The following is a 19,850-nucleotide window of genomic DNA, read 5'->3' as shown; positions in this document are numbered from 1 at the left end:
ATTCCCTCTGTGAATCTCTCTCTACAGGGATGGGCCCCTCGCACACGCGCTCACTAACTTCCTGCTCTCTGCCTCTTTTTGTTGTCTCTAAGGATGGAGGGTGGCAGAGAGTTGGCAGGGAAACTGCTTCGGTTTTATAATTCCTTTTCAAACAATTTCCTGCCAGTGCAGCACATCCCCGAGCGACCCACGCAGACCCCACATGGGCCCGATGCCTAGCCGAGATTCGACGCCCACTCTCCATCAACTCCGCGTGGGGGAGAGGAGCTGGGAGAGGCACCAGATCCACAATGTCAGGAAACCACTGCTTAAGCTTATTATGCAGAGAGAGAGAGAGAGAGAGAGAGAGAGAGAGAGAGAGCGAAAATACGGGCCCTGCGGTGCATATGTGGAGGTGGATGGAGGTGTCGGAGAGAGAGAGAGATATCGAGCTGCATTCATAGAGCGTCTCAAAATAGGAGGCCTGTTTTATTTTTCTCTTCACAGTGATCTAGATCGTCAGGGACACTGCGGACCCGGTGCCAGATCAGCACTACCGGTCCTCTTCCTGAATACAGGAATTAGGACATGAAGAACAGCACAAGCTTTGCAGCAGAACAGATTTCGTTTGCCCAGATTTCAGTCACAGTTTGTGCCGTGGAGGTTGCGCTTCTGTCGTTTTGCCCTGAGTTTAACCTGCTCTCTACCCTGGAAATCCAGAGTTCTCGTGAGAGCACAAACTGAATTTGCTCAGCGAGTTACTCTGGTGTCGAGTAATGATGCTCATTAAATATGCCCTTGTATCCGAGCTGCACCAATCACATCGGGTTATCTGATATAGGCGGGCCAGAGGCGAGCTAAACAGATGACGACAGCGCTGTGACGTCAAAGTCATTAGTAAACATTGCAAGATGGCTATGGATGAACACCAGTTGTTTGAAACGGCTTTGGCCGCTATAATGAACGAGTTAGACTTGGGCTTTTTATCTAATAGAGGAACAGACGACGGCGCTCGAATCCTTCCTTTGCAAGAAGGACGTTTTTGCTGTTTTGCAAGAGTCTAATCTACCAGTTAGCTCCGCTGGTAGCTAAGCGTATATAGGGCTTATTGTTGTGATTGGTCGTAGTGTTATCCAATTGCGTGCAGTGAGATTATCAAATGCATGCTTGGTGCCGCCCCTCGAGCTGGGCGATTTTCATTAGTCGACCCTTAATCTTTCAGATTTGGTTCTGGATTTCCAGGCTACCTGCTCTCTAAGCTAAGGGGAAAAACCTGATTTATCCCTTTAATTCCTGATGAAATCATCAAAATTTGCTGCACTTTCGAAAACCGAGCCTGTCGTGTCGCACTCTCAAAACTGCCCTCTCGAACACATCAGACCTGCAGTCATCTGATGAAATTATAATCAATAGCTTTTAAGGGATAGTTCAACCAAAAATAAAAATCCAGTCATTATCAAGACTTTGGTTAATCTTCGAAAAAGTCATTTTGTGAAGAGCTAAAATCACTTTATATGATGAACAGATTTAATTTAGGCTTTTATTTACATCTAAACAATGATCGACACACATACATAAGAGCACAATCACATTTGGCAAACATGGAAGCTTGTGTGTCCATATGTAAATAAAAACATAAATTAAAGGGACAGTTCACCCACAAATGAAAATTAGCCCACCCTTGGAAACGTTTGTAAGAGCCAGGACATTTTTCAATATAACTCTGATTGTATTTGTCTGAAAGAAGAATGTCATATTCACCTAGGATAGAGATAGGACTAGAGAGTGAGTAAATCATGGGCTAATTGTCATTTTTGGGTGAACTATCCCTTTAAGTCTGTTCATCATATAAAGCGATTGTATCTCTTCACAAGACTTGGATTAAATCAATCGATTCATATTGATTCGTTTTACGACACCTTTATATATCTTAGGTTTTTGTTACCTGGACTTTCAGTGGAGGGACAGAAACTCTCAAACTTCATTAAAAATATCTAAATTTGTGTTTGGAAGATTAACCAAAGGCTTATGGGTTTGGGATGACATGGGGGTAAGTAAATGACATCAGAATTTTCTTTTTTGAGTGAACTATCCCTTTAAATCACTGTAAGACGAAAGTTACGACTGCAGAACCACTGGTGATGTCATCTGAAATGCTAACAGGGTGATGACATGTCGGTTATTCAGTCCCCCCACCCCCCTTCCTGTGATGTCATGAGATTCCATTCAACGCAACAGCAGCCTCCTTGAGTGTGTTTGTCTCTGAGGTGCAACGGCCACTAAATTTAGCAGAGGAAGGAAAGGCCACTGCATGTGTGTGAGTGTGAACGTGCAAGGATAGAGCGGTGTGTTCTAGTCTCCCCGATGACACTCTCCAGGAAACCAGTATCATGCTTTGCTAAACAATGTTGGCAAGTTGCTGGTCGTGTATGTATGTATGAAAGCTCTTTCCAAAGCTGCTGTCAGTACAGCCTGCAGACGGCATTCTAGTTAAAGTCATCAAGGCGCACATTTTCTTTAAAAGGATTTTTGTCTAGTTTTCCAGCAAACAATGTCTAAACATCCTTCAAAGACTTTTTCAACTTTTTCCCTAAACTTTATTTTTCTTGTTCCATTTGCAAATAGTTGTTCTTGATTTAAGTATAAACGTTACTAATTATGTTAGATTTATGCTTAAAACAATGTTTTTCAATATTAAATCAATATTTTTTGTCTTTTTCTCCAGTAAAATATTTAAATAAGATTTTAACTTAAAATTTTAAATTTAAGTTAAGATTTACTTTAAGGGGTCATCGAATGCAAAATTCACTTTTATATGGTGTTTGCATATAGTGTATCTTTGCAGTGTGTGGACACAACCACCATACAATGAAAAAAATCCATTCACTCCTTTTTTTCAACACTCTCAATAATCAAGCCATTGGGATTTTCTGAGCAGTATGATGTAATATTGCTCATGCCCCGCCCACAACCACTGACGGACTGTCCCGTATTAGCATATTTCCGCCCTCAGCCATTTGTATAAAGTCAGCCAAGGCAGCACTTTACTTGTGTCAACACACACGGCCTACGGAAGAGAGAGGTGTAATGAGCAGTTGCTCATTATCATTTAAAGAGACATGCACCGAAACGGGTCGCTGTGAACAGAGCTATTTTTTTTTTAACCTATAGGTAAAAAGGGTGTTGTTTTACACAACCATTGAGGAATTTTAACCAAAATATGTTACAAACTGTACATGAAGACCCTAAAGAATCATACCAACTTGTGGGCATCCGATGACCCCTTTAATGATTTTTTTTTTTTTACCACACTGTAAATCTAATAAAATATTATGATATTTATGCATAAAACCAATTTGCATAAGGAACAAAAAGAGAAAAAAATCTTTATTAAAAAATAAATACTTAATAAAATACATTTTGTTTTAAAGACACACATGCATACATAATATATACATATATAATTTTTTTTTATTTTTTTTTACTGGGGGCAAAGACAAAACATTGGTTAAGGAAATCATTTTTGGCTCTATCTGCAGAGATACAGGGTTGCTTATAAGCATAAACTGAATCCTAAAATGACAAATGAAAAACTATTTTGTTGTCTTTACTTGCATGTGCAAATGCAGGCAAGCAAAGTCTATGTCACATACATAATTTGAGACGAGGCCAAATATGACAAGAGAAGAACTCATGTGAAAGAAAACAGAGCCTGTGGCATGATACCAGTCTCTCTTATATGGCTCAAAAGATGCTGCTATTAAATATCTTTCTCAGTAAAACTGGAGCAAATTAAGTCTAAAAAGTTGCATTAACTGCATTTTAATGACATCTGAATTGTAAAAATATAATGGGGCCCAAAAGTTTGAGATAACTAGTGAACCTGCAGTTATAAAATATGTAATACAATTATATCACCAACCATTTTTTTTCCAGCATTACAACAAATAAAAGTTCCCTTTATTATTTAATAAGTGACCCAGAAATAGAACAGAATGTTACATTTTTCTAAATAATTTTAAGTCATAACATTTCTTTGTTTTACTTTTCTTTTCTTTTTTACTTTCATTTCTAGGTTTAAATGAGATTAATTTTAAACGTGGTCTCAGACTTCCTCACCCCACAGTGCATTAGTGCATTACTTTAAAACCTCTTGCTTACTGAGACTGGACAAACTGATGTAGTTAATCTGTCTGTTGAATTTGTGTCAGAAGGTTGTCAAATGCATACATGCCAACCATGTATATTATACTGATAACATTTAAGAAATATAGCTTTTATACAATGAACAAGTGAAGAAAACACACAGACAGACACAGACACACACAGACACAGACACAGAGTGCAGACAGATGTACAACAGTCTGTCAATCAATACTGATTTGTCCCTTTTGAATAATGCACAGCAGCACTGCTACAGAGTGTTAGATCACATTACTTGCAAAGAGAAACTGTTTCTTACTGCCTTTATCTTTTTCTGTGCTGTTTCTTTCTTCCTCTGTGGCATCTCTGAGGCTTTCTCTCTCTTTCTGTCCTTTTTGCTCCCCCTTTTTCACACACGGATCTCATACGTACCACTGTAACTGACTGTTCACACCTACACAGAATGCATAGAATACACACAACTTTGCTTTTGAAAATTTATTCTAATTCATCAATTCTAAAAAAGCCAAAATCTGCTTTTATAACTACTAAAATATTTGCATAAACATATTTTGAGTAATCTTCATTTATCATTACAAAAATAGTGCTTTAATAATTATAAATTACATACTAAGCTCACTATAGGTCAATAGTTTTATTATTTTGCACTGTTGTTTCTGATTGGAGTACCATTTGCAATGCTTCATGGGATGTGTAGTTCATTTCCTCATATTTAAGTACACCGTCTCAAACTTTCGCACAAGTCACTGTAGCATGCACAAAACCAATTAAAACAGTGGATGCTACTGGGGGTCAAACTAAAGGCATCATATGGATATCATGAGAACGTAACTGGGAAGTAAAAGAGAAAAATTCAGAGAGAGAGAGAGAGAGAGAGAATGGGGAGAAAGGGAGGATAAACCCAGAGATAAGCTGTGGGACATAATCAGCTCCTCTTATGTAACACCCTGTGGCTCAACCTCGTCCACACCCACAGCTCAAGAGGCTCACTGTCTCACTGTCCCTCCCCTTAGAAAAGAGATATCACATATGAGATCGCTTTAATATCTCAATTGTTTCTCCTAGACAGACATTAAAAGAAATAGAGAACAAACAGATACTGAGAAGAGTCTCCTGCCTCACAGACTTTCTAAAAAAAACAGATTTGCCAAGATACCAAATCCTACAAATTTCAATATGAACTTTTCTCAAATTCATTCAAAAGACCAAATTATTTGAGAAATACTATCCACAACGATTACAAAGATCAGTTGTCTTACTGAATGTAAACAGTTGTCTCATTTGTGTCTAGTTTAATTTCTCCTGTATGGAATGTGAGGAGAATTATCAGAGACAAGGTTGTACTCACAAGTATACCTTTCAATGTTTGTAAAGCACAACATTTCAAAATAACACATACAACTATTGTTCAAAGTTGCAACAAGAAGTATTTGTACAGTTTCTGGAAAGTATCTGGGATGTTAGTGGAACATCTTCAATAGTTAATGTGATGACACCTGTGGTTAGTCTGTTAGGACACCTGTGAGAACTTGAGGAGAACTGACTTCATACATCCGCTAAAAATCACTTCGGGACCAGTTGCTTCACACATGTGCATATGCCAGTGTGGTCTGTGGTGTGTATGCGGAAAGGATATCAAGTACAACACAAAGAAAACAAACTCTTGCTCTGGTTACTGTCCTCCAGTGCCTGAATTTGCACCCCTCATTGGCCTTAACTCGCCCTCTCTCGGTTCTAATCACCGCTGTGCAAACAGATACCCACAAGCCACAGAGAACACATGCCGCTAACGCTCTCCCGAATGCGCGTCTCCATGGAAAAATGCTTAGCACTGCTCAGTGATCAAAAAACAAAATGAGGTTTTTGAAACAACAGGTTTCAGATTTTTTTATATATTTTTTTATTATTAATTTAAGGCCAGTCCACACCAAGAACGATGAATATAAAGAGAACTATAACGACAACTACATTAGCATCAACAGAAGATAATGTCCTGTTTATTATAAGCATGCACTTATTCTCTCATTAAAGGGATACTCCCCTTTTTTGGGAAATAGGCTCATTACGCCTGCTGCACCCATGGTATGGCAGCAAAGTTTCTTGATTATTACGCAGGAATGAGAGTATAGTTCCAAGCCATATCAGCCTAGAAAATCACAACTTTACATTTTCCGTCGGTCTTAGTACACGATGTAACTACAGAAGAGTCAAGTTTTAAATAGGAAAAATATCGAAACTCTTTGGTCATTTTTTTGAGAAAGATGCTAATGGTCTTGTCCGATTCAATGATCTATGCTAAGCTATGCTAAAAGTGCTACCGCCAGACCCGGAGATCGGCTGAATGGATTCGAAAACGGTAAGAAACTGTTTAACTCTGGGGGAGTTGTAAAATAAGCCTTTCCAAAAAAAGTGGAGTATCCCTTTAATTACTCACCCTCATGTCGTTCCGAACCCATAAGACTTTTATTCATCTTCGGAACACAAAAGAAGATATTTTTGATGAAATCTGAGAGCTTTCTGTCCCTCCGTTGACAGCTACGCAACTGAGACTTTGATGCTTCAAAAAGTTCATAAAGAGATCGTAAATTAATCCATAGGAATTGAGAGGTTTAGACAAAATTTTCTGAAGACACTCGATTTCTTTATATGATGAAAAGATTGAATTTAGGCTTTTATTCACATTTAAACACTGATCAGTGAACATAAACAGAAGCTCAATCAAACCTTATCTGCTTGACGCGTGAGAACAAACCTCTTGCAGAAGCTCAAACATGCTGCGTAACACGAGAATGAACCTCATTGGTTCTCGCACTTCAAGCAAATATGCTTGAGCTCCTGTTTACCACAACTGATGTGTGAGTTGATGAATCAATGTTTATATGTGAATAAAAGCCTCAATTCAATCTGTTCACCATATAAAGCGATCAAGTCTCTTCAGAAAATTGATACTAAAACGCTCAATTCATATGGATTAGTTTTTAAGCGTCAAAGTGGTAGTTGTGTAGCTGTCTATGGAGGGACAGAAAGCTCTCAGATTTCATCAAAAAGATCTTCATTTGTGTTTCCGAAGAAGAATAACATGAGGGTGAGTAATTAATGACAGAATTTTCATTTTTGGGTGAACTATCCCTTTAAATCATCTGCGGTTTTAAATGCTTAAGGTATTTTAAGAAAGATGGATTCTGATTGGCTGTGAATTTTTGATCATTGATCAGTTGGAACAAAAATCATTCTGAAATGACTGCAATGATATTTTTCCTCTGTGTTGATATCGTTATAGTTGTGGTGTGGACTGTTCTCATAGAATTAGAACGATTATTAAAAACGTATTGTTATAGTTCTCATCATTGGTGTGAACGGACATTTACTCACCCTCAGGTTGTTCCAAATCCATATATGACAGGGGAAGAAAATCACTAGAAAATCATCAAATTTCACTTCATAAAAAAAAAAAAAAAAAGAGAAATTTTTTAAATATATTATTTTATGTTTCACAAAGTCAGGTTTGGAACAACATGAGGGTGAGTAAATAATGTCGGATTTTTTATTTCTTGGTAAACTAACCCTTCAATATAAACATGAAGTTTGAATTAGTTTGTATGACGCACTGGGAAGACAGCTTATGCTGCATTTCTATCTTGTACATTCAGTATACACGGAGGAGGTAGCGATTTATGGATCCGCATCTCAGGACTAAATATAAAAAGTAATGCGTCAATCCATTCCCGACTATACAAAAAAAAAACAGCCTGTTTCTTTAAAAACTAAATATGAAAGGATGAGACTGTGGTCAAGTATATCACATTAAGCTGTTAGTCCTATTAGGACTGTTGATTTGACTATAGCAGAGCCCACTGTAGGGATGCGGGAGAGAGAGACAGAAATACCGTGTGCGACTGAAAACACTTCTCCAAACTGTGCACTTGGGAAATCAAAACTAGGTCTAAGAAGTTTTAAACACATGTGCCACTGATTTCTAAATGAATCTCTCTGCTAGGATTAAACAGAGGAACACTTTCTTTCCACTCCTCCTCAATTTCACCCTCTCCTCCTTTATACTCTCCTCATCCTTTCCCTCTCTTTAAGACAGTTTGAGCTCAGCAACAGTCCTCCTACGTCCATCTGTCAACAGCAGAGCCTCAGCATGACGGCTGAGCGGCACGCACGGCTCCCATTCACACTCAAAAATCACACACAAATGTGGCCATACGAGTACATTCAGCTCCGTGAACACACCGCTCTGAGTGAAACCTTCAGAGCTCCATGAATTACTAATAAGACACCACACCAGGGCTAATTGTGCATTATTCATGATACAGACTAATAATGAGAACCTTTGAAGGTCTGATTGGAATTCACTTTGTATAAACACTGGGTTCTGAGAGGGCTTCGCGGCTTTAATTTAGTAAATAGCGCAAAAAGAGACCAGACAAAATGAAAACAGCCATCTGGAGATAAAACGTTCATGTAACTGCGAGCACAGGAACAGACTACAAGCCTTTGTGTCTCAAACATCATGAGGTGTGAATTACTTTGATTTAATCTCAGGCATAAAGCGAGCATGCTCACACACGCTGATGGTTGTGGTACACTGGTATGTGTGTGTGTGTGTGCACATGCAGAGTGTGAACAGGGTGCTGAGAGGATTCAAGTCTGTTGCGGGCTCCTGCAGTGAAGATGACAGCAGATATGATGATGGTGATGATGGGAGACTTTGGCCCCTCTGTGGGCCATATGAGCACTTTAGTTCTTTAATTTTTTCAGCAGAAATGTATGCTAATACATTTAAAGCTGCAGACTGTGGTTTTTCCTCTTTGTCGCCATCTCTGTTCGAAATCTGCAATTGCAGTTATTCGCGGAATTATCAACTTTGCGTGGGTTGTGCCTCGGCACGGCACAGTGCGGATGAATCCAATGTTTTGAGGAGAATGTGCGTCTGTCAGTCACCGCGCCGGTGTGGATACTGTCATTCGGAATCACAGATTCTACTTTGTGGAAGTATGACCAACATAAGAATTTTCACCGGAAAATGTCATCTGAACAAGTAAGTAACATTCACTTTTGTTCTGACCAACTAAGGAAAAAAAAACCCATTGCAGTAAATCGCACTGATTAAATCTAACGATCGCTTATCATATCACGTCAAACCGTGCAAATTATACTTTGTTCTCAAATTGTTAATATTAACAACATCAGCATAGCGTGACTACATTTAAAGGTTGTATCAGTGATTTCAGGCCCAAAAAAAATAAAATAAAAAATCACATTCATCTAACAACACCGTCCCCCTGTCGGTTATTGGTTGGAACACTATTTGTTTTGGTTTTGAGTGGTTGGTGAAACCAATTGTTTTTGTGTGCAGATCTCAGAGCCTAGGCTGCCTACAGAGACGCGGTTTTTTGACGGCATGTTTATGGGGCGGGCAGCTAGTGGATCGTTAGGAAAGATTAGATGAATGTGATCTTTTTTGGGGGGGGCCTGAAATCACTGATACAACCTTTAATGCCCTTAATATTATCCTTGTTTTCGCATGGGCCCGGTTGCAGTCTCTTTTTTTCTGTAGCCACTCCGAAGTCTGAATGAAATCTTTTGCATTTTACAACGGGTGAATCTCCAGTTGTCACTGGTGATTGTCGTTTGAACCTTTCTGGATCCGCCATCAAATTGATAAGTTTAATTATATCAAGTGCTGTGAGAAAAGGCTATAAATCTCCACCTCCAACATCCTAACACGCAATATCGCCTACTAGCCGAGACACCTTCTTTATGTGTACAGATGTGACGTCATGACGCAAAGACATGCTCGAATTTCCCGCGGAAATCCACCAGTACCACTGGAATTAAAAACATTATTACAAGCTTACCGTTTTGAATCGAGCTAAGGCAAGAAATAGTTTTGAACACTGGCTGGTTATGTACTTGCTCAAAAATTTATTTTGGATAATTTTTAACCCAAAAAAGTTACGGAATGCAGCTTCAATTTGTAACATTAACAAGCATAATATGCTCCTATAGTGCCTAAAAGATCATTAGAAATTCATTTTGAAATATATACACTACCGTTCAAAAGCCTATTACAATTATTTATTTATTTTTTCCTATTTTAATATATATTAAAATATAAATTATTCCTGTAATGGCAAAGTTGAATTACTCCAGTCTTCAGTGTCACATGATCATACAGAAATCATTCTAATATGCTGATTTGGTGCTCAAGAAACATTTTGTTAGTATCTTGCTGTTTAATATTTTTGTGGAAACTTTGATGAATAGGAAGTTCAAAAGAACAGCATTTATTCAAAACAACAGTGTCCTTGCTGAATAAAAGTACTAATTTCAAAAAAACAATCTTGACCCCATGAAGGACCTTAAATTATACCCAAAAAGTAAAAACGTAAAACTATGCCAACACTGGAACCAAGAGAAATGGCCTCAAAGCTCCAAGATCAATGTGAAATCCATCACATTGGAATTGATCCCATTTTCCATCACTAATTTTTGTACTACATTAACTTCCCCCTGAATCCACACTAAAGATCAACAAGTCAGAAGTTTAAAACCCATTAGCACTAGCTACAAAGAGAAGATAGATATTCACACATGTGCTGTATTTAGCTGTGGACCTGAGAGTATGAGTGTGAGTGTAACTGGGTCATGTAGATAGCGGTGCAGATCAGGCATATTTGCCAGAGTATCTCATATGTCACCTGTATTGTTCCCTTTCACTGTAAGCATGCTCAATGTGCCCCAGGCGAGAGCTCAACGCAGCATGTGAAAGCTAGACAACCGCCGGCGACACACAAAACTGTAAAGCACACTCACACACAAGCCAAACTACACAAGATGAACGAATGAGGACAGACATAACAAACATATAAAGACATTTCACCGGTCTCTCATCGAGTCCTTTCATGAAATTAATTAGTGCTGCTGGATGGACTGATCCCTGCTTACCCACAATTCCCCCTTCCCCCTCAAATCCCGAGATTTGAGAACTGATGAAAAACACTGAACCGATGTGCAACAAACAGATTGACGTGAGAAGGTTTCTGTCTGTGCAAGTTGACATGTTGCCACCTTAGTCTAGAAGCATAAATACGCTGATGGGAAAGAACTCAATCAACACCCAGCTCTGATGCGCTTTGGCTTGGCAAAAGGATGATATGGGTTCTTCTGGCAACGGTATGCCAAGTAGGGGGAGCAGTTGGTGTTTTAGCCTCAGCCTGGCCTATTTGCGCAAATGGCCAGGAAGAAGTGAGGGAAGATGATGTCAATGTCAAGGAAGAACTGTATAGCTAACACCAACATTTAAGAAGACACAATGGAAAGAGAGCTGCTGGGCATAAACCTGTAAAATACTGAGTGCAATCGATAACTGTAATGTAAGCTGAAATGCAGTGGAAAGACATTAAGGAAACTGCAGGCCTTTAAAGCTCATTATCTGTGGCTAAAGCAACACTCCGAGTGAAATGTATTTTAAGCATTTGGAGCTGGTTTGTAATGGACTGGACATAATCTCAGGAGCATAAATATCTATGAAATTAACAAGGATAGTTCGGACAACAAGATGGAAGGGAAGGAAACCCAGTAGAGAGAAAATGAAGGAAGCAGAGGGATAGCAGGAGGAGGACAATATGAGGAAGCAGAATGAATGAACCCGAAAAAGACAAGAGCGAATGAATGGCTACAAGATCAACAGAAGTTCTCCCTCTTTCTCCAATTCTCCACAGACGACCCCTCAGTAAAAGGCTGGTAACTGAAGGCAGAGATATCCCTAAAGATAAGGGCCACTTTCGCTGGTGATAATGGGATTGTTGCTAACTTGAGCTAGGGGTGTTGTGGGTGATCTCTGCAGGGTCAGACATTCCATAAAGAGGCTGATGGAAGGGTTGTAAATTATTCAGTCTGTTCCTGCCCTTACACAACAAAGACGGGAGGCTGTGTCTTAGTAGTGTCTGAGAACCATCCACAAAGACCAGGCTCCAATTACCTCTTCTGCTAAAAGCTACACAAACAGCTAACACGTCTACTCAAACCCAACTAACCATCAGCTTAAGAGGTGTGTGTGCACCCAAAAGTGGTGCAATTTCTGAAAAATTTGTTGCATCATACCAGGCCACCGCAACATGATTGGGGAACGATTACAGGCCAGAAACCCAACAGAGAAGTGGTAAAGCAACAAACATGACACAATAGCGTCTTCTTTAGGGTTATAGGTCCTGTTCGGTTACTTTTTTCCCTAAACAGTTTTGTAACACTGCTGCTACTGTTTCTCTGTGTGTTTGTATGTGTTTGTTGAAGCAGAGGTGGTTATCCAAATTAGTAGGCATGCTCTCCTTGTTCCAAGCAGAATAAAGCTCCACCTGTGTGGGTAACAGTGGGAGTAAATGTACAGATGAAACTCATTGGATGTGAGTCCACTGCGTGAACAGTGTGGGTTTCTCGGGAGACGTCTGGCTCCGACCTCTGCTGCTCAAATGACGAGCCAAGAAACAACTGTCTTCCTAAAAATGGCCTCATTTGGTTACTTTTTCAGACATATTGACCCTCTATTCATTCGAGAGAACACCAAAAACTTCAGGAAGTTTCCATCCTAAGGCTCATTACATCATACGCCATGTATTCTAATAGGAAAAAAACGAAACAATGCTCCAACAAATTAAATATCACATCACCAACAAGTTTGTGTAAAATCCAGAATTAAAGAACTGACTTCCTTTCAATTCATGAGCTGGAATTTTAATTGAATTGACCATATCCTACAGGAAGTTTAATTAAAATTGGAATTGGAATGACAGGAAGAGGAATTTACTGAATTACAGTTAAAAGAAAAGTCCACAAAAGTTAATTAAATTAATATTATTAACTACTGTATATTATCTATCTAGATGTTATTCTCGATCTCTGCAAAGCCTGAAAACCTACATTTCCAGGCTTTCAAAGCTTTTTACATTTCAAACACTTTAAAACAAGGATTTATCAAACCACTAGTTTGTTTTAAGTTGCTTTTCTAGAAAAAACAAATACTGTTACATTAATTTCTTTGCATTGTACTTCTTAATATTTCAATTAAAATGTATGTCAACTCAACTCAAATTCTGTTTCAGCTCAGGAATTGATTTTCAAACATTCTCAATTCAAATTTGAATGGCGCACAACCCTGATTACCCTCCGTCTCCGGTCACTTGTCTCTTGAAAGCAAACTCTTGCTTTATTAATTTGCATAAACAAGACATGGCAGATGAAGATTGTACATCTCTGACTCTCTGGAAAATTAGACATACCAGAGCTTCTGTCTGAATCGTTGTTATCAAGCGTATCTGTAGCTATGAAGTCTGACAAAACGTTCAGCTTCAATTACGTCAGATGCATTTGCCATAATTAACATATGCCCTTTTTGTTGAGCCATGTTATTTTTAATGATTGGCATTGGCATAGTGAATGCAATGCATTCCCCTTTCAACAGTCAAAACCAGACTAACAGTCTAACAGAAAAAACAACAACAATAACTTATACATTTGTGACAATGCATTTGGAAGGTTTGCATTTGGAAAGAAGCAATATTTGCAAAAGCGGAAAAATTAGTTTAGCATATATAACTGGGATGGGTTAACAATTTTTTACTTGTCAAATCTCTTTAGTACACAGGTGAAATAAAGAGCTGACGGTGAGACAGAGGGCTCAGGGTGTGTTATGATTAGGCAGGTCATCAAAGCCGTGATGGGGGAATGCAGAGATTAAATTGATTTCCTTCTCACTCTCTCGCCTAACACATTTACAGTGCGAGTTGCCAACAGGAGGGGAAGATTGACCAATGCAGCGACATAATCGATATATCCTGACCTTTCCCTGGGTGTCTAACGACCAAACATACAAAGCACTCCCCACTGCAGCCCCTCAGCTGGACAAAGATTATATAACAGACCAACTCATAATTCCAGGCATGATTAGAATGCTAAATTAATCTCTGGCTATTTTTCCATGACACTGAAACACATTATAACACAGCAGCATCAAAACATTCAACTTTTAGACTATTGTAAAACAATAATGACAAGTTTTTATGTGTGTTATACACCCTATAAAAACACACAATAGCATGTAATTGCAAACAATATTACAGTCTATAATGCACATAGCCTTTCTTTTCATTAGAAAAGAAACACTCAAAAGAGAAGACACAAAAGAGCCCAATACTATTAAAACTCTAATGAAAGCCAGTGAATTGAGCTCTAAATGGGCCTATTTCTACCAAGTGGTCAGAATCCAAAATAAGGTGACTGGCAAGGTGAGACACTCAGGTCTATATGGCAGTGCTATCCTACAGGTACCATCATTTTTCAGAAAACATGGCCAGATAAATGACAGGTTGTAACATATACATCTAGCAAACTGTGTCAAACTTGTTTTACAGCTTGCATAATGGGCATTGATTATTTCCTTCTCTGGCATGGGAGCGTTACATCTCATGAAGGCAATTTGCAAAACAGCTTCACTTGACGGAAATGGTAAATGTAGGTCTGGATTCAACAGCAGCAGAACATGTTTTGTCAAAAAATGGGAAAACCCCCAGAGCGTGAGAACCCGAGGAAGGCTGGGAAACAAGGGGCTTTGCTGAGGAGAATCCAAAACCGACCAGTCCCTGTGAAAATTATGGCCTAGACAACAGATGAAAATTATGGCCTAGACAACAGATCAGTGTTTTTTGTTTTTTTAAGTCAGCAAGACCGCAGAATTGCACATTTTGGATGTCTCCACACCAGCTTTAGGTCTTTGTGCAGCAATATGAGCGGATTATATCAATCAGGTGTGATAAATAAAGGTAGACATCCATTATGTCCAGTGCTGGCTACTTCAGGACCGGGATTGAGAACCACTGGACTAGATTACACCAGTGTTTCTCAATCATGTCTCATTAGAAGTGCTCCATAACCTTGGATGTGAGAGAATAGTAAGACACCCAAAATGTGTAGTGTTGAGGGGCCCCCAGGAGCCAGATTGAAGTGATTACACATCATGCAATAAATTGTGAGATAAACATACCCAATCTTCAAAGTGCCTACTGCCATTCTGCAGCAGGTCCTCAAACTGAATAGTGCAGTTGGCCACAAAGTCATCATAGCCAATTGGTGCGTCGTGAAAGACGGACAGTTCAATTCTCTTCCCATCATATACCTCCGTTACAAACTCATCATTCCAAGCTGGACTATTCGTCTTTTGCTTGGTAGAAGTTTGGCCCACACGTGAATCGTCCACGTTGAGGGCAATGTACGTGTCCAGTAGGAAGGTCTGGGTCTTTGGTCCAACTGCATGTCGGAGCGACCATGGAGTGGGCTTCAGGTCCAGTGCCTCACAAACTTTGATCTTCAACACTCCATTAAAAACCACCATGATGACGCTCAAGTGAGATGCAGCTGGCTTCTTTGCAGGAACAGACGGTTTTAGGTTTTGATTCAGGGGGTCGCTATACCCATAGATGTCATCACGTCATCAGTATACATGCACATATAGATGGATGCTGTGATGATTAAATTCCTCAAACCACTACACGGATCAACCTGATTCTCTCATTTGAGCTGAACAATCAAATAGGATGCAAAAACGCGATATGCAAACCCAGAGGCTCCTGTGTTTGTTTACGATCCGTCTCTACTCGTAATGGGAAAGCATACGTAAACAATCGGATTCCCTACGTGTGGAATAGCGCTGAGTAGAGGAACAGAGTCCAGCAGGCAAAATATCGGCAATAATATAGAGGAAAATATCCCAAATGTGATGGTCTTCTGAAGGGTTTGTCTTGTACTATTCGTTTCCCCGTATGCGTTGAGTGGGAGAGGCGTTTGGGATACCTCCTTCTCCCAGTCTGCTGACGAACCGCTCGGAGACTATTGCCATCCACTCGCCGAGATATTCAGCTGCTTCTTTTCTTTGTTGATTTGAGAAGGCGAAAGCATTTGAGCTACACGCTCATGTAGTCTTCTGCGCTGCAGCCTTTCTCCCTGTTCGCCCTCTCTCTGTCTTTCTCCCTCTCCCTCTCCCTCTCCCTCTCACTCACTCCCTCTCTCCCTCCCTGCGCTCAAGCGCCAGTTCAGGAAATGCGCAAAACACGTCAGATGATTTAAGCCGCGCCGCGTCGCGTCCACTCTGCACCGGATGGGGGAGCGTGTGTGTACAGACAGAGGAGCAGCAGCGTGGGGAAACAGAGGGTTGGATTAGAAGAGCCTGGTTCATATATGGACCAAAAATGTCTAGACTGTGTCTGTTAAAGGAAGGGTATATGGTAGGTTGTAATTAAGTCTATTTTAATTACACTCGTTTTTATGTTTTTTTGTTGTTGTTTTTATTATTATATTATTGGGTAGGCTTGGGGGTAGGTTTGGTGAAGGGGGATAGAATATACGGTTTGTAGTATACAAATCATATGTGTGTGTTCATTTGAGATTCTAAATTCTAAAATGCCTAAAGTTAATCAGAAAAAAGGTCTTTTGTCAGTTGTGTAAAAAGTGTTTGAACTTTGAAATGAACTTTGTTCATTTTATTTAAACAATATTAAATAAAAAATAAACGTAATAATCTATAATAAATAAAGGGTTTTCAGTGTGAGTCAAATTTTACATGAGGATCACAGGTGAATATGTGTTTGCACTTTTTCTGGCAATATGAGGATTATAAGAACCATTGAAGTGTGTGTGTGTGTGTGTGTGTGTGTGTGTGTGTGTGTGTGTGTGTGTGTGTGTGTGTGTGTGTGTGTGTGTGTGTGTGTGTGTGTGTGTCTGAATGCACACAGACTCATGGGGATGGAGGCCCCATGAGTCTTTTTTTTTTTTTCTTTTTTTTTTTGAAAATGTAAAAATACAGAAAGTTTTCTGTGCCAAGTAGGTTTAGGGGTAGGGTGTAAGGATAGAATATTCAGTTTGTACAGTATAAAAGTCATTATGTCTAGAGTCCCCACGAAGATAGTGAACCAGACATCACTTGCATTTCCAAAATGTCACATGCTACTTGACTTTTATAAGACAAATTACAACATCTGGGACTTACTCCAAATCAAAACATTTCGGTTGCATATCTGTCCCTTATGACAAAATGATATTCAGGAATTATATCACACAGCAACACTGAGTTATTTGAAACTACAGCTGCTCTGTGTCATGTGGCCACAATGTCTTTCATTTAAGCTACTCCAAGAGATAGTTACAAGTTGTTTGAAACAGAAAGTATTCTAATTATGTAATTTAGTGAACTCTAGTGGTGGAAATTAAAGCTACACATGTAGCGTTACATTAATTATTCATGCACGCAAACAGAAATCAGAACAGGATTTTCAAATTGACAGATGACAGGGGAAAAAAAACCACACCCAATAACAACAAAGAATTTAAAGGGAAACCTATATTGAGTTATAGCAAAGAGATCAGATATGATATGATTTAGACATGCATGAGAATATTATTCCAATAGGTGGCACTATAGATTCAGGCTACAGTTTACCAAGTGGAACATCAGGACCTCTAAAGCAGGGATGGGAAACTCTGGCCCTCGAGGTCCACTTTCCTGCATGCAGAGATTACCTCGAACCCTAAACAAACTCACATGCCAGTAGCTTTCTAGTAATCCTGAAGATTTTGATTAGCTTGTTCAGGGAGGCTATGTTTAATTAGGGTTTGAACTAAATTCAGCAGGAAAGCGGATCTCGAGAGCCAGAGTTTCCCCACCCCTCCTCTAAAGCCAAAATTATACTTCGGTTTACACGTATGCTATATGAAATGCATACATTTCTATGTGACGTATATTTTCGCAGCCTGGATTTTTGAAGGGTCATGTTGCCAAGTCAGCATTTACCCATTCCTGCCAAAGTATTTCTCTTTTTCTGAACTCGGAACCGCATAGGCCTATACTACTCTTACAATTTTTTTGTCATATCTTTCTATGGAAGAAATAGTAAGAGGAATACGTTTGAATGGTCATCAATGGAGAAAAAAAAAATCTTCTGGATGGAGAGAAATTTTGCTTACCAAATGTGTACTGTCCACATTTTCCACTATTTTCCTTTACAACCGTTTGATCAGACCGCCACACCTTTATTTAAATAATTGTTTTCCATGCCAGTCTATTATTGTGGTATGGGGATGGCACACATAAACAAACTGTGATTGTTTGCTTTACATGTAGGTCAGAGAGTTTCTTCCTGACTAAGCAGGCAGTTAGACTGACTATGTCAGAATAGCCAAACCCCCTTGGGTGGCTCACCCTGCCCTCACCATATGGCTGCAGTACCATGCCAGCCATCCAGGGGGTAGTGCTGTGTTTATTTAGGCTCAGACTCCAGAAGGGAGATTAGAAATGAGTATTGGACTTTATTCATCACAAATGCATAGATAAATGGATGATACTCAGCCAAGTAAGATTTGCATTAACATGGGAACATGCAATCAATTCCTCAATAATCTGATAACAATTTTCAAACGATTTAAGAGTTTGTGAATTGTGCATCAATATATCATTATGAAAACAGAACATAAAATCAGTCTAAAATTTAATTATTAAAGCATTGAATGGCTTTTGAAAAATAGAGATATATTTTTCCAGTACAAAGCACTGTTTCCAGGGTGAAGCTAAAAAGAACAAGTTTCCATTTCATCTTTCAGACATTCAGCTTTCTGCAGTTTGAAGTTTTCTGCTAAAATACACAAATGTTCCAGAAGACAGAGAGAATCTTGCTTTAATCACATATTCTGCTATAATCATACTCATATCACACTGATTAGCAAATCAGTGCACCAACAGAACTTCACTGCTGCTTTCGTCCACAGTTCTGTTTTGGGTTAGCAACATACATATACTCATGACTTTGTATCCATGAAACTAATTCTATCCTTTGTTGTCGTGGGATCAAGATGCACCAGTGTATTGAGTCTCAGACTGTAAAAGGAATATGTTTGATCAAAGGGAATTATTGTCTTTGAAAGCTTGATTAACATTTCAATCTGACATGTTATATTACTATATTATAATTCCAGCCACAGATTTATTAAAATGTGCAAGATCTTGCTCTTTAAAGCTTTCAAATAAAGTCTGAGACCTCGACTGGCATTAGTTCCTCTCTGCTTAAGGTGCACAAAGGTGTATTGATTTGGATAATTCCAGCCATTGTGAGGGGAAAGCTGGCCTCGCTGCACAGGAGTGTGTGGTTCTTTCACAACACACTCCTTGCTCCTCCTCAGGTGAACAAACCTGCTATCTGCCCACACAGGTGTCCACTGTGGAAAGGTCAAGGGAACCCAAGGCCAAGAGAAAGGTCCCGCACTTGGGTTACCACACGTGTCCACTCAATTAAATGCAATTTTAGCATGCATGTACTTTTTTTGTGGGCAGCAAAACATGTAAAACATGTGCAGATTATTTGAATGGTTATCATCAGATACTGTAAGGAGCCTGTTTCCGGCTTTACACCATATAAATCTGCTTCTGAAACTGCGGAGGCACAGACTGTACTTACTGTAAATACAAATACAAATAATATAAAAATAACTGTTTACTTGCACAGAAAGGCTGCAGCACAGATGAGGCATAAATACATTGACAGAGAAATAATGTTAGGAAATTATGACCATAAAACATGAAATGATTAATAAATAAATGACAAACTATTAAATTACTACACACACAAATACATTGCATAAACAATGTTATGAAATTAATGTTT

General features: G+C 39.1%; 1 protein-coding gene across 2 annotated transcripts in view; it reads right to left on the bottom strand.

Moving 5' to 3' along the window:
- Window positions 1–16,240, bottom strand: part of prkcea (protein kinase C, epsilon a) — a 65,375-nt gene extending 49,135 nt beyond the window's left edge. Inside the window, exon 1 of one of the 2 annotated variants that reach the window (XM_082151753.1) lies at window positions 15,188–16,240. In XM_082151753.1, the coding sequence (XP_082007879.1) occupies window positions 15,188–15,535 (348 nt within the window). In that variant the 5' untranslated portion in view covers window positions 15,536–16,240. The remainder of the gene's footprint in view (window positions 1–15,187) is intronic. The other variant, XM_082151752.1, reaches the window with a different exon arrangement.
- Between the last annotated feature and the right edge of the window lie 3,610 nt (window positions 16,241–19,850).

The sequence above is a fragment of the Leuciscus leuciscus genome (genome assembly GCF_965113295.1).
Source record: "Leuciscus leuciscus genome assembly, chromosome: 21".
Taxonomy (NCBI): domain Eukaryota; kingdom Metazoa; phylum Chordata; class Actinopteri; order Cypriniformes; family Leuciscidae; genus Leuciscus; species Leuciscus leuciscus.
Note: the sequence above shows the minus strand (reverse complement) of the source record. Positions and strands in the feature narration are given on the sequence as shown.